At 40.6% G+C, this 14,310-nt stretch overlaps 1 protein-coding gene across 1 annotated transcript; it reads left to right on the top strand.

Moving 5' to 3' along the window:
- Window positions 1-3,654: 3,654 nt before the first annotated feature.
- On the top strand, window positions 3,655-12,173 carry LOC139464486 (carbonic anhydrase 2-like). The gene is made up of 7 exons (XM_071246012.1): window positions 3,655-3,775; window positions 6,703-6,861; window positions 8,519-8,664; window positions 8,885-8,977; window positions 10,071-10,137; window positions 11,551-11,702; window positions 12,063-12,173. Exons 1-7 carry the CDS (start codon window positions 3,655-3,657, stop codon window positions 12,171-12,173), a joined length of 849 nt encoding a protein of 282 aa, XP_071102113.1.
- The last annotated feature ends 2,137 nt before the right edge of the window (window positions 12,174-14,310 follow it).

Raw genomic sequence — 14,310 nt, forward strand, 5'->3', positions numbered from 1 at the left:
AAAGTCGGGTTGTTGTTTGTTTTTATAGCATCTTTATGACATCATGATTCCACGTTTTCACAACCCAGTACAGTTCCGCGTGGACAGGCGTGTCAGGGAATGTTCTTTCCATGTTAAAAGTAAATTTAATATACGTTTAATTGACATCAAGTACAGGTTTAGTTTTGATGCAATGGGTGATTTGATGTACTATATATATATATATTTGACTGGTTCTTGTTGAAATGTAATTATAATACAGTCAAACACCGTTTTGTCGAAGTTGAAGTGATGCTTACTTCGAGTTATCCGAATTCGACAAAGCCGAAAAATGATGAGTAAAGGACTACGCGGCTTATACTTCGAGACAACTAAAAGTTCGACACATCAAACTATGTAATTATGATATATCCAAATTGAATGTAAAAAAATAAACATTTGGAAATCTTCTCGCCTGGAAAACCATTTTGTTGTATACAATGGGATTATTCGGGAGACCAAAAACGTACTATTGAATAGAAAAAGTATTTATGATAAAGAATGGAATGCAGGTTTTATCCGTATCAGACAATTATTCAATGAGAAAGGACAGTTTTACCAACGTGAAACGATGTCCAGAAGATATCATGGTATGAATATAACAACTAGAAAATATAATTTGAATGTAAATGCAGTAAGGATAGGTTAAATTAAACTGGATCTAGGCCCCTGGTCAGAATAACAAGGTTACGCTTTAATTAGATTTCAATACTGGTTAAAAATGTGAAAAAACGGTATTCGTTATATTATAATAATAATATTAATAATAATTATAATAATAATAATAATAATAATAATAATTATAAACCCTTTTATGTTAAGGCACTAACTTCAACGATAGAGAATACGTTTCGTCCCACAGTCCATGAAAGCCATTTCTATGTCATTTCAATTGACACAATATTCGCGTATACAATTTGAGTGCACGAGTGTAAGTTTATTTGAGTAAATGATAGGGTAATAAACCGGCTACCTGTACGTAATAATACTTTGCTGATCCCATATTAAGTTTGATAAAAGATCATTTTGTTAGACACGTCAAAATGCATTGCCATATGGTGACAGATAAACAACATAACGAACATAGGTGAAGCAGGTTTAGTACTTATCATTTGCAGGTCTGGTGTAGCCAGGAAGCTGTAATCATTTTCCAAACTGCTCACATTTCCATTTTCATTATTTTCAAAAACTAATGAAATTTGAGTTAGCTGCACCAGGATAACATGGACTTAAGATTACATAGTTACAGTGAGTGAGTGCGTGAACGCTTTTCACGTCCCAGCGTTATGGGTTTTCGGACGTTTAAGACGCTACTCACAAGAACAACTGTAATTCCTCTCACTCACTCTCATCTAAGTATTTATAATGTCTGTGTGACGCCACATCCCTCGTTTTAGCGCGAGTAATCGGGATACACATGGGCGTCCGAAAACGTATTGTGTCCGAAAACTATGATTCGATAACTAGAATTAGACATCAAAGTCAGTTACTTTTTTCTGTAAGAGTGATTGAGTGAGTGAGTATGGTTTTACGCCGCTTTTAGCAATTTCCCTGCAATATCACGGCGGGGGACACCAGAAATGGGCTTCACACATTGTACCCATGTCGGGAATCGAACCCGGTTCTTCGGCGTGACGAGCGAACGCTTTAACCACTAGGCTACCCGACCGCCCCACATAGTTACAGAGCTGAGGTTCCTTTCGTCTCCACGGATGGATGAGATTTTCTTCTTTTATGACACAGGACTGGTTGGGTGGCCAAGTGGTTAAAGTGTTTGCTCGTCCGGGGAAGACTCGGGTTCGATTCCCACCCAACATGGTGCAAAGTATGCAGGAATATAGCCAAAAGCGTCGTTACAAAATATTCCCTCACTCCTATGAGTGAGTGAGTGAGTGAGTTATGTTTAATGCCGCGTTTAACAGTATTTCGGTTATATCACGGCGTGTCAGCTTAATGTGTGAGGAAAGCCTGAAGTGATGCAGATTACAAACCTAGAAACATAATCGGGGCGAATCGGGATTCGGACCCACAATCATAGGTTTCTGGCGTACCCAAGGGACGCGACTCTGCACAGCGAATTGCGGCGCCTTAGACGATTGGGCCACCCGTGCCCCCCTATGACACAGTGATAACTGAAGACACGTTGAACTCTTTATCATAACACCCTATCATTTTCGCAAGTACGATGTAAGGAGCGTAAGGTTGGTTTGTTTGTTTGTTGTTTAACGCCGCACTCAGCAATGTTCCAGCTATATGATGGTGGTCTGTAAATAATCGAGTCTGGACCAGACAATCCAGTGATTAATATCATGAGCATCGATCCACGCAATTGGGATCAATGACATGCATCAACCAAGTCAGCGAGACTGACCACCAGATCCCGTTAGTCCCTTTTACGACAAGCATAGTCACCTTTTACGGCAAGTATGGGTTGCTGAAGACCTATTCTACCCCGGAATCTTCACAGGTCAAGGAGCGTAAGGAACATTTCATCTGTCCTGTAAACACTACACCGTTTAAATTCCAGGTTGGAGTAGGTCTCCATCTACCTTTCCTTGTAGGGAGCGACTTGCTGGATCGGATGGTCAGGCTAGGGTGGTTGCGGTCATCGTACCCCTAAGACGTAGGGCGATGCTCATAATATCGATCACTGACGAATCTGTCAAACAAATGATAGCTGCAATATTGTTGTGTACGACATTAAACAATAAAAATAGAAGAAATATAATCAAAATAATGGTAGAGGTATCCATTTGACGAGTTGGAATTACTGGATTGGCTTCCCGAAGAAGTGTATATCAACCTAACTTATGCTTATAAGAAGAGGCTAAGTGAATCTGGTCATCGGTGACTTGGCTGCTTGGATCTCACCGTATCCCAGTTGCGTGCCCATGCTGTCAATCACTGGATGGTCTTGTCATCATTCACAGGCCGCCTTCCTATTGCTTGAATACTTTTGTTTGTTTTTTTGTTTGTTTGTTTGTTTGTGTATTTGTTGTTTAACGCCGCACTCAGCAATGTTCCAGCTATATGACGGCGATCTGTAAATAATCGAGTCTAGACCAGACGATCCAGTGATTGACATCATGAGCATCGATCTACGCAATTGGGAAACGATGACATGCATCAACCAAGTCAGCGAGCCTGACCACTGGATCCCGTTATAACGACAAGTACATGTATAGTCGCCTTGTGCAGCAAGCATGGGTCGCTGAAGACCTATTCCACCCCGGGTCTTCACGGGTCGCTGGAATACTGCTGAGTGTGGCCTCAAGGAATAAACATACAACATGTCATCACAAGGACTACGTACTAAAAGGAAACGAGTTTCTTCCCCAAAATGTTGACGCTTTTCTTATATGATCTCTTATAATATGTTACATGTGTACAATGTATTATTTACAAATATTGTTCATATACGTTTATGTTAATTTTGCACGAAGAGTAAGATACAATCAAAACGGCTTAATCGATTAAACTAACATTTTATTAGTTGAGTATCTTTGTAATCTACGCAACTGCAGTCACGGGTTTTAAACCCACCTGTTGAATAGGTGGTATTAGTTTCTAACATCCTACTATTTAAAGGTATGCTCGCCCCATGCTATTCCATCCGGCAGACACTGACGAAGAAAGATGCTGATTTCGATTGTTGTCGTGGTTGTTGCAGCCAACGTCTACGTGGCTGCCGAAGATGCTCTGTGTCCCATCCCGAGGCATCATATACACTTCGGCTACCATGAAGGCTCGGGGGATGGTGAGTTAGATTTATCGACAGTCGTAAAGCCTCAGTCACACAGACAATGCGACCGCGATGCAACCTCTTGGCGACTGATTTCCTTTGCGATCGCTGAGACCGGTGCAACTATTTCTGCCCATATTTGGAATTAGGGTATGATCGCAGATCAATCAGCGATAGGTTTTGCAACTTGTCAGTGATTGATCGGCAACTGTTCACCGCAGGTACGCCGAAATGTTTGCAACTGGTTGAGACTCGATCGATGACCAGTCAGCGAATCTTCGGTGACTTGTTGCAACTGAACGGGGACTGGTCCGTGACTAGTTGTCGATCGAGACCTTGTAGCGACCTCAGTGAAACCTTTCAGAGACCCCTGAAACCTTATTGTGATTGTCAAATATTTTGGTCGCCAGGAGGTTGCATCGCGGTCGCATTGTCTGTGTGACTGAAGCTTAAGGTCTTAGAAATAGTTCATTGTTTCAACCACGTTTTGGTTGACAAGTTGCTGTTGAAAATCATTGCTAAATGAATATGGGTATGTTTTGCCCCAGCTGACCTCTACCTTTAATTGAACTCATTCTGTCAAAATAAAACTGACAAAACTCATTCATAATCATGAGAAATCTTTGCTTTTTCCTTTATACTGTTCCGACTGTTCCATAAGCATGTAATTATGAATGACTATCAAATTGTGATGAAAGTGTTCGCGAAAAAGTGAGCGTATCCTGTACAAGCGGTGGTTCCGTCACAAACACATGCAAAGGCAAGTCAAGTGTTCTCCTGAAAGGAAACCAAACACGGGAACATATATTTTGTCAATGACAGGTCAGATTTGGATATGTCTTTCACATGTCAACCATAAAACTTTCTGAAAGCTTTATTAAGACCTTGAATGGCGTCAACCTGATCAAACATCGTTTGATCAAGAGTCGTATGTCGCCCTTTGATATCTTCGTACAAAGAGCATTTTCCAAAAGTTGACAAAATGTAGACACCAAAGCTTGAAGCTGAAGGAATATTGCTCGACTAACGGGAAAGTTGACTATTGGAAAGTTATAGCCACCCCTCTTGTCATACAGACTTGTGCATCATTTTTTGTCACTATTCCCCTTTGGTTGACTTTCCGCTGGGAAAAGGATGTTGCCTACTGATTCTTATCATTAAGAAATCCTTGATTCTTACCATTAAGAAATCCTTGATTCTTACCATTAAGCAATCCCTGATTCTTACCATTAGAAAATCCCTGATTCTTACCATTAAGCAATCCCTGATTCTTACCATTAAGAAATCCTTGATTCTTACCATTAAGAAATCCCTGATTCTTACCATTAGAAAATCCCTGATTCTTACCATTAAGAAATCCTTGATTCTTACCATTAAGAAATCCCTGATTCTTGCCATTAAGAAATCCTTGATTCTTATCATTAAGAAATCCTTGATTCTTACCATTAAGAAATCCTATGTTTTTACCTCTTCAGGGAAGACTAAGGTATGCCTACAGTATGTGTAGAAATTACAATATATAATATAGTATGAGAGGATCAAGTAAACCTAAAGGTTATGTCATGACGTCCTTTGGTGACATATGCAATATACAATAGCTGATCCTTAATTTTATAGTTGTTATATAATGTGGCATGAGAAAGCGAATGTTTTTGTTTATCGAAAAAAGGTATTTACTGGTACACCATTGCTGTTGATCATGAACCTCAGTATCAAAACAGGAGTTGTCTCCTCCTTTTGCAATGGATCCATGACAGACGCTACTCTTCAAGACTGAAAGAGGAATTTGAATACGATTATAGCCACTTTAATTCTAAATATCTAGTATTGTTTACCTAAAAGTAATGTACAAGGGAACGGACCATTTAATATTCTCTTGGGATGGGGGTAGGGATGGGGGAGTATTTTCAACCCCTTATTGGAGGATCGATCCTATATAAACTCCATGCCCGGGAGCCCCCCACCCACGCCCATATTATTGTATATTCTTTTATCACCCACTCCCACCCAGCCAAACCCTACCTCCTTAGCTTTATTAGATTAGTACTGTAAGGTTTTATATTTTTTGGAGTTGAACTTCTTCATTTATTCATAACACTTTTTTTACCCAAATAATATAAAGTGCAACCCCGTGTGCGAAATACGCTTCAGTCGGAAAGCGCAAGTTAAATCTCCTATGATGATGATGATGATGATGATGATGATGAGCCCGGCAATTAACAGAAGTAGGCTCTTAGTAGTATCACACAATAATCTAAAGTAAACTCTACAATGTACGATAACGAACAAGCTATTAGTGGCACTTGCATATACATCTCTCCAGATCGAATCAATTGAGTTGCAGCTTATTCCTATTATTGAAATTCAGCATTGACCAAGCAGCTGGGTTATCTCGTAACCTCAAAAGTATATTAAGCTTACTGGGTGGCCCAGTCGTTTCAGGATCCGCAGTTCGTCATACAGAGCTGCGACTCTTAGGCGTGGTAGAAACCTGTGACATTGGAATCGAATCCCAGTTGTGTTCTCTGTTGATCATATTTGTAACAGTATTATCCTTCTTTTGTCATTTCTTACTCATGTTATCTCACTCATATATGCAATTGTTACTCCTGTTAATCCTCTACTGTTAATCCTCCAGCTATTATATATATATACAGTCTTGCTTGACAACGGTATAAGGCTCTATACCAAAGGCCTTTACGGTAAATAAGGAAGTTGTTATCCATAAATTGTGTCTACTTTGTCATCCGTCAACTTCAAAGCAATACCTATCTAACAACTGAATCCCAGATTTTCCATCATTTCGTTCTTGGTTTGTCCAAACTGTATCCCTCCACGCTCGTGGATTCGCCAAATATGTAAACGTCTGAGATCTGCATCCCGTCTACGCTCTTCCCACAGTCAGTTGACATTTAACTGAAATACCCAATATTTTGTTCCAGATCCTTCTCACTGGCACGATCTTGACATCGACACCAGCTGCTGTGACGGGTCCCAGCAGTCTCCCATCGACATCGAGAGTGACGACGCAGTATGTCACCCTCTGGGCGGCATCGAATATGAACCAAAAGGAGCTGTATCTGGGAATTTGAAAATGAATGGTAATATTTAACATTTATTTACAAGTATTGGATACAAATACCTAAAACCTGGACCTTTCATCAACTTAGGTACGCATAGTTACATTCTTAAGAGTAAATAGTATTTTGCAATAAGTTCATTTCAAGATAATTCACTTACGTAATGTCGGATAGTGCATCAGTATTAGTATTACAGTATAAAAGTATAAATAATCATTCTAATGTAACATTTGAATTTAAATGTTTGAGGGTATTTACTGGTAGAATTCCTATAAACCATGAATTATACAACTCTAAGATACTTATAGTTATACCAAAGCAATGGTCATTGTGACAAAGGGGCGGTCGGGTAGTCTAGTGGTTAAAGCGTTCGCTCGTCACGCCGAAGACCCGGTTTCGATTCCCGACATGGGTACAGCGTGTTAAGCCCATTTCTAGAATTCCCTTGCTGGAATATTGCTAAAAGCGGCGTAAAACTATATCCACTCACTCACTCATTGTGACAAATGACGAATATTTCTGTGAGTAAATTAGCCAAATCGGTGAATTGTGTGACCTATATTTGAACTGTCCACATCTGAGAAACTAAGCTTTCCTCAACGACTGTCTCATGTTCAAATATCAGCCATGTTAATACTTTATTTATGCTATAACTTTCAAAACGATTTCGTACGGTTTTGCTCAGTTTTTAAATCACACAGGTCCGGTGGTTCATAAATGCTCTCACCATACCCAGGCCCTTATAGGTGATGGTTACAATTAAAATGGTCAGAGATGAATTGCATATGATATGTTTAGTTTCCACATATTTGTGCAAAAAAACCTTTGTTGGGTCAAAATGTCTGCTAGAATTCCGAGTTAGAATAGGTCCCAGCAATGTTAGAGTGAGTGAGTGAGTTGGGTTTAACGCCACTTTTAACAATATTCCAGTTATATCACAGCGTGTCAGCTTAATGTGGGAAGAAAGCCCGAAGTGATGCAAGTCTAAGATGTTTACCACTTAGGTGAAACCCACGAGCAAGGGTATGGTGCTGACAAACCTAGAAACATAATCGAGGCAAACCGGCATTCGAACCCACAATCATAGGTTTCTGGCGTGCCAAGGGACGCAACTCTGCACAGCGAAAAGCGGCGCCTTAGACGACTGGATGTTAGACGAACAAATGGATCAGGTTTTCAGGCTCGGAGACATGGTTGATTGCGTGTCATTGTATGCTGGCGGCGTGGATCGTTGCCAACAATATCATAATCACTGTATTGTCTGGCCCAGACGCGATTATTTACAGGCCGCTGTCATATAGCTGGAACATAGCTCAGTGCAGCGTTAAATGACAAACAAATTAAAATATCATTTTTCCTCCCGTAAATTGGCAGTATCAAAGTATTCTGTGCTTAACATTTGGATTTACTGTCAAGTCTCCTTAATCCGACATACTCGTTAATCCGACACAATCATGTGCAACCAACGATGTTGGATTAACGAGACTTGACTGTATTTTACATGCAGGTAAGCAATTTGCTGGTGAACTGTTTTAAGTGGAAGTATGTGTCAATCTTACCAAAGTAATGTTGAACAAAAAACTATTTCTTTCGTTTTCTGACAATTGTGTAGATGTCAACGAGATATTTTAGTGTAATGGTTGAAACTAATCTCTTTGATGTTTTCGTTTTATTGCAGGCCATGGCGCGAGTCTTGCCTTCTTCAAAAATGAACGTCTCGAGACGGAGGACATGCCTTTCACTGACGGCGAGTACGTCTTGGACTCAATGCATTTCCACTCTCCCTCGGAACATCTCGTCGACGGCAAGCACTACGATGGAGAGGTAAGGTTATAATAAATTATTTACCAATCGGAATATTTCGTCAGTTGAGAGGAACTTGTAGTGAATGACTATTTCATGAAACAAACGAAAGAGAAAAATTACATTTCTTATGACCCATATTGTTCATTTTGTTCTCAAAAAGAAAGGGACTCCATAGCGCCTATTTACTTCATTTTAATGTGCTATAACTTAAAAAACATCGTCTTCCGTGTGGTTGTAGTTGCATATGGTTCACTACAAGAAGGAGTATGGGAGTGTTGGGGCGGCTGTAGACAAGGAAGACGGCTTGGCTGTCGTTGGAGTGTTCCTGGAGGTAAGAGGTTTCAGATCCCTTTTCTCGCCTTTTAAAGGTCTAGTGGTAGAGCGTCCGCCCGGAGAGCGGAAGGTCCGGGGTTCGATCCCCGGCCGCGTCATACCAAAAGACGTTAAAAGATGGTACTTGTTGTTACCCTGTCTGGCGCTCAGCATTAAAGGGCTAAAACAAGGACTGGTCGTCTCGGAGTCAGTATACTGTGTCTGAGTGGGGTAATGATGTTAAACTGCGGCATGGTATCTCAGTGAGCTAGCACTATAAATCGGCATCAGTCTGGACTAGTACAAGCAGCCACACACACGTGCATGCATGTCGCTATATAAGTGCAATAATCTTGAAGTTGGACACAAATCAGCCTTTTTGTCAGTAGCCATTCGTATGTACCAGAAGTCCATGACGTGCAAGTTCAAGACAAAAAAAAGAAGTATATGTCTGATACCTACCTAGTCCTTTGCTGTGTAATCAAACGTAGATGTGTCAGCAAACCATGGGACATTAATCCTAACATAAGGTCGACAAAACCCCGGCTATGCTTAAGATAAGAAACAGGAAAACACGATCATTCCACCGCACGTCTTCTGGCTATCTGGAGTGCATGGTTAGTTGTCAATGCCTTCAACGGTTTATCGTCTATGGATGTGTGAACACCCCAAACAGCACCAATGATCGGCCATGCAGTTGACGACCTAGAGTGACCTCATCTTTACAAGACAGACAACTGTGCCGGCAATACCCGCAGAACAGAATACCTTTAAGTGGCATTTTAGAAGCTGCCAATGATGATCCAATTTGTGGACAAGTGCTTGAAAAGAATGTTGTTTTAATTTGCAGTTCAGTATAGAGTGAGTGAGTTAGTGAGTGAGGTTTTACGCCGCTTTTAGCAATATTCCAGCAATATCACGACGGGGGACACCACAAATGTGCTTCACGTTCAGAAGAGAATAAACAATGATGGATTAACTCTCTCACCAGAAAATTAAATCAATTCACTTGGGATAGATACTTTTTTCTCCAAATAATGATTATACCAGTTGAGAACCAGGCAACCAAAATGTAGCCGTTCATAACCGACGGCCTCCTTAACCTTTCCTAGGTGACAGGCGAGTCGCAGGATCATGCCTTCAACAGGTTCGTGGATGGAGTGGCGCATCTGAACGTCGGTAAGTATATCGGGGGGGGGGGGGGGGGGGGGGGGGGGATTTACCCTGTTAGGAATTACCGTGTGAAGATGACAAGATTGTTTTGTTTGTTTGTATCTTGTTGCACGCCGCGCTCAGCAATATTCCAGCTATATGACGGCGGTCTGTAACTAATCGATTCTGGACCAGATAATCCAATGATTGACATCATCAGCATCGATCCACGCAATTTGGATACGATGACATCCATCAACCACGTCAGCAAGACTGACCACCCGATCCCGTTAGTCGCCTCTTACGAAAGGCATGTTCGCCTTTTACGGCAAGCATGGGTGGCTGAATACGATGACAAGAGCTTGTTGCAGAATAATGAATGTGAGCCATACCTTTATAAGTAGAAAAAGTATATTGCTTAATCACTGACACGTTTAAGCGAGAATCACCAGTCTCGATTATCAGACGAAACAGATTCCATTGGGCATAATAGGGATTAAAATAATATGAATGGATCCCTGAAAATCAGTGATGACACCAGGTGTTTGTGAAATGTTTCTGATTAATATAAATGATGCATGCAAACGTAAAAGCGCCAATGAAGCAATAAATGGCTACCTGCTTAGTCGTTTTAAACTTTATACTATACAATAATTATTTGATCGTCAACACTTCCTGGGTTTATATTCGTAGTGTATACAAATTTGTGAAGTTTTATCGATGTACTTATTCTTGAATTTACTTTGAATGTTAAGGCATCATATTTACAGAGATCTTATATGTAACAATACATGAACATTGTAAAGGCACTAAAATGAGTGATATCTTATCTTTTATTTAGTTCACATTCATTATCTATTTCATTTTTATTATTTATTTACAATACATTTTGTCAGTACATGTAGACAGATATAAATTAACTGACAAACAGTTCGGTCTCGAGATGTTGATTCGTTGTATCTGTGTTTCAAATTGAGTCCCCTGGGTGATAATGAGTTATTATTTTCTGAATTTATGTTTCACCGCGTCTTCTACAAGTGACACTTCCGTATGCATGCCTTAATGGGTGTTTTTTTATTAACCATGAAAACAGACATGCCTTCGGGGATAACCTGGATGTATATTTGAAACAACAAACAATCCTGTTCTATACAATTTGATGAAATTTAGATAATTAATTGATGCAGTAAAACGATAGTATGTGACAGTCTTTTAGAAATGACTGATGATGTAGACTGATCATCTTTAGTATTGTATGGTAGTTTTGTTGCTATGGTAAAGGTGAAGCTGAGGATGTGACAGTCTTTTAGAAATGACTGATGATGTAGACTGATCATCTTTAGTATTGTATGGTAGTTTTGTTGCTATGGTAAAGGTGAAGCTGAGGATGTGACAGTCTTTTAGAAATGACTGTTTTGTAGTTTTGTTGCTATGGTAAAGGTGAATCTGAGGAGGTGACTCTGGACCCCAGCGAGCTGCTGCTGCTTGATGACGATTACTACACGTACAAGGGTTCGCTTACCACCCCGCCCTGTTCGGAGTCGGTCCGATGGGTTCTGATGGTTTTGCCTGTTCTCACCACAGAGGATAGGGTAAGCACTTGCGGCATACGCTGTTTCAGGGTGAAATCATATTTCGTGCAAATCGCCCACAGGAAATCATGATACTTGTTATCCGTACGTATTTGATGAATATATCAGTTGCATCTTTCTATACTGACTGAATGGACAATCAGAGGTTTCAAATAATATTTCAAGGTATCAAATGAAACAGGAATGAATTACTCTGTAAATATTGTTTTACGTACATTATGTAATCTAGCTTTAAGCTACTGAACGCGCCATCAATCGAAATATGTAGACTGCATTGTTGTAATTACTTTCCGTCGTGTTGTATCGAAGCATCACTGAAGACCAGAATGATCCTAATCCTGTATACCGTTACTTCCTTAGATCCGCGTGCTGAGGGCTGTTCCAGTTGCCGACGGCGAACCACTCTCAGTCGACACAAACGACAGACCAGCCCAACCGCTGAACAACCGCACCGTTTATCTTTCCTGCTGATAAACACATACATGTATAAATGTTTCAAAGAATATATTGGCCATGAAACAAACCGTGAATGCTTGTGACCACCAGTTGGAATGAATCCACACAGTCATCGACATACGATACGAAGGTTTGGTAACCCGCTGTCATGATAGGCCCAGTAGTAGATGGGGTTGCCTAGTTCGATTCCCGATTCGGTACAATATGTGAAGCCCACACTTAACCTATTATCTTATCCCTGCGTGGGGGGAGGAGATCCATCAATTTGGATCTCTTCCATAATAGATTGCCAGTTGTCCTGTAATCCGGCAACAGGGATTTGTAACGAATATATTAAGGAGAACTGACGCCAGTGAAGCCATTTAATACTGCCATAAATAATCAAACGCTGTATATAAGGACTGAATGCATTGATGTTAAAGGCTGACGACGATCTTCATTTTGTGGCATGTCATTCGATAACATTTGGTTTTTTTAGCAGTGTCAGGTTTAATACTGTTGCAAATAGAGGCGACAATGGATTGCAAGGCTGTACCCGACTAAGTGTACTTTGGTTTTGTCCCGTTGCCAGGATTACAGATGGTGCCGTTGATGCATTAGAGAATAACCTACGAAATACGGGGAATTATGGATTACCTGTGAATTGAGTGGATAAGGTTCCGATCCTTGGCGATTAGGTTATTCTATGTATGTATTACCCTTATTTCACAGTCTTTCTTTCTTTCTTTTTCTTTTTTTGGGGGGTGGGAATGGGGTGGGGGGGGGGGGGGGGGAGGATTTAAATGTAGAAGAATGTCTCGCATCTGGACACGTCAGCTAATGTTGGTGAATCGACGTCAGTAAAACTGTCTCTGACGAACTGAACAACAGATATAATGTCATCTTCATTTATTTGAAACAATGCGTTCCTATAAGGACCAGTTGCCTCCATAAGAACGAAAACAATCGCGAAACAATTTCCGTGAACTAACCTATCAGCGTGAAGCAAAATGTATGATGGTCAGTGAAAATTACTGAACATAATTTATATAATATATTACATAATTGTTTCAGCCACCAAACGCAGGGCTCTTTCTAAATAAGTCTCTGCTCTTCCTAATAAGAAAAACTAAAAAGTTCACATAACTCATAACATCTTACGAGTGAGTGACTGAGTATAGTTTTACGCCGCTGTTAGCGATATTCCAGCATTATCATGGCGGGGGACACCGGAAATTGGCTTCACACATTGTACCCATGTCGGGAATCGAACCCGGGTCTTCGGCGTGACGAGCGAACACTTTAACCACCAGGCTATCCGACCGCCCCTAGCAACTTACGAAATGTATATACGTGTTTCTCTCTTTGGTCAGTATGTGCTGCTTTGGAACATATAGAAATACATGAATGAATAAATGATATTGAAAGCTTTGCTGTTTCCATGTTCTCTCTTTCTTAATGACCGGATCTACGTCCCTTGGGCACGCCAGAAACCTATGATTGTGGGTTCGATTCCCGGTTCGCCCCGATTATGTTTCTATGTTTGTCAGCACCATACCCGTGCTCCTGGGTTTCACCGAAGTGGTAAACGTCTGAGACCAGCATCACTTCGGGCTTTTCTCTCACATTAAGCTGACACGCCGCGATATAACTGGAATAATGTTAAAAGCGGCGTTAAACCCATCTCATGATCACTTACTCGCTCACTAATGCCCGGATCAGTTTTCATTGCATTCGTGACCAACTCGTGTTATTCCGGGACAAGCCGAATAGCGACTCGTGCCCCTCTCGTGGCCATTTTTGCGACCGGGTTCCGTCTTAGCGCAAACGGGCATACCTAAAACAACATTGTCAACTCGTTGCGTAATGGTTCACGCATTTTCCCCATATATTATTTATATTTTAGATGCAATTTAAAGCACATCGGGACGTGCAGAATTATACAGTATGATTGAATACATTAAACTGTGTCTTTGGTATATTTTTAGATGCAAGACATATGTAAAATCAAAAATTATTTCTGAGGGATTATATGACGAAGAACTTGAAATCATACGCGCATTCTGATTGGTTTGTCGTATTTTCGCACATAACATTCATCGATAGGGGGACGAGTCTTCTTGCAGGTTACGGAAAGGGGCGAGTGTTGACGAATGTTTTCATTGCCTACGTA

Source organism: Haliotis cracherodii, unplaced genomic scaffold (genome assembly GCF_022045235.1).
Source record: "Haliotis cracherodii isolate W230 unplaced genomic scaffold, xgHalCrac1.p SCAF_17, whole genome shotgun sequence".
Taxonomy (NCBI): Eukaryota; Metazoa; Mollusca; class Gastropoda; order Lepetellida; family Haliotidae; genus Haliotis; species Haliotis cracherodii.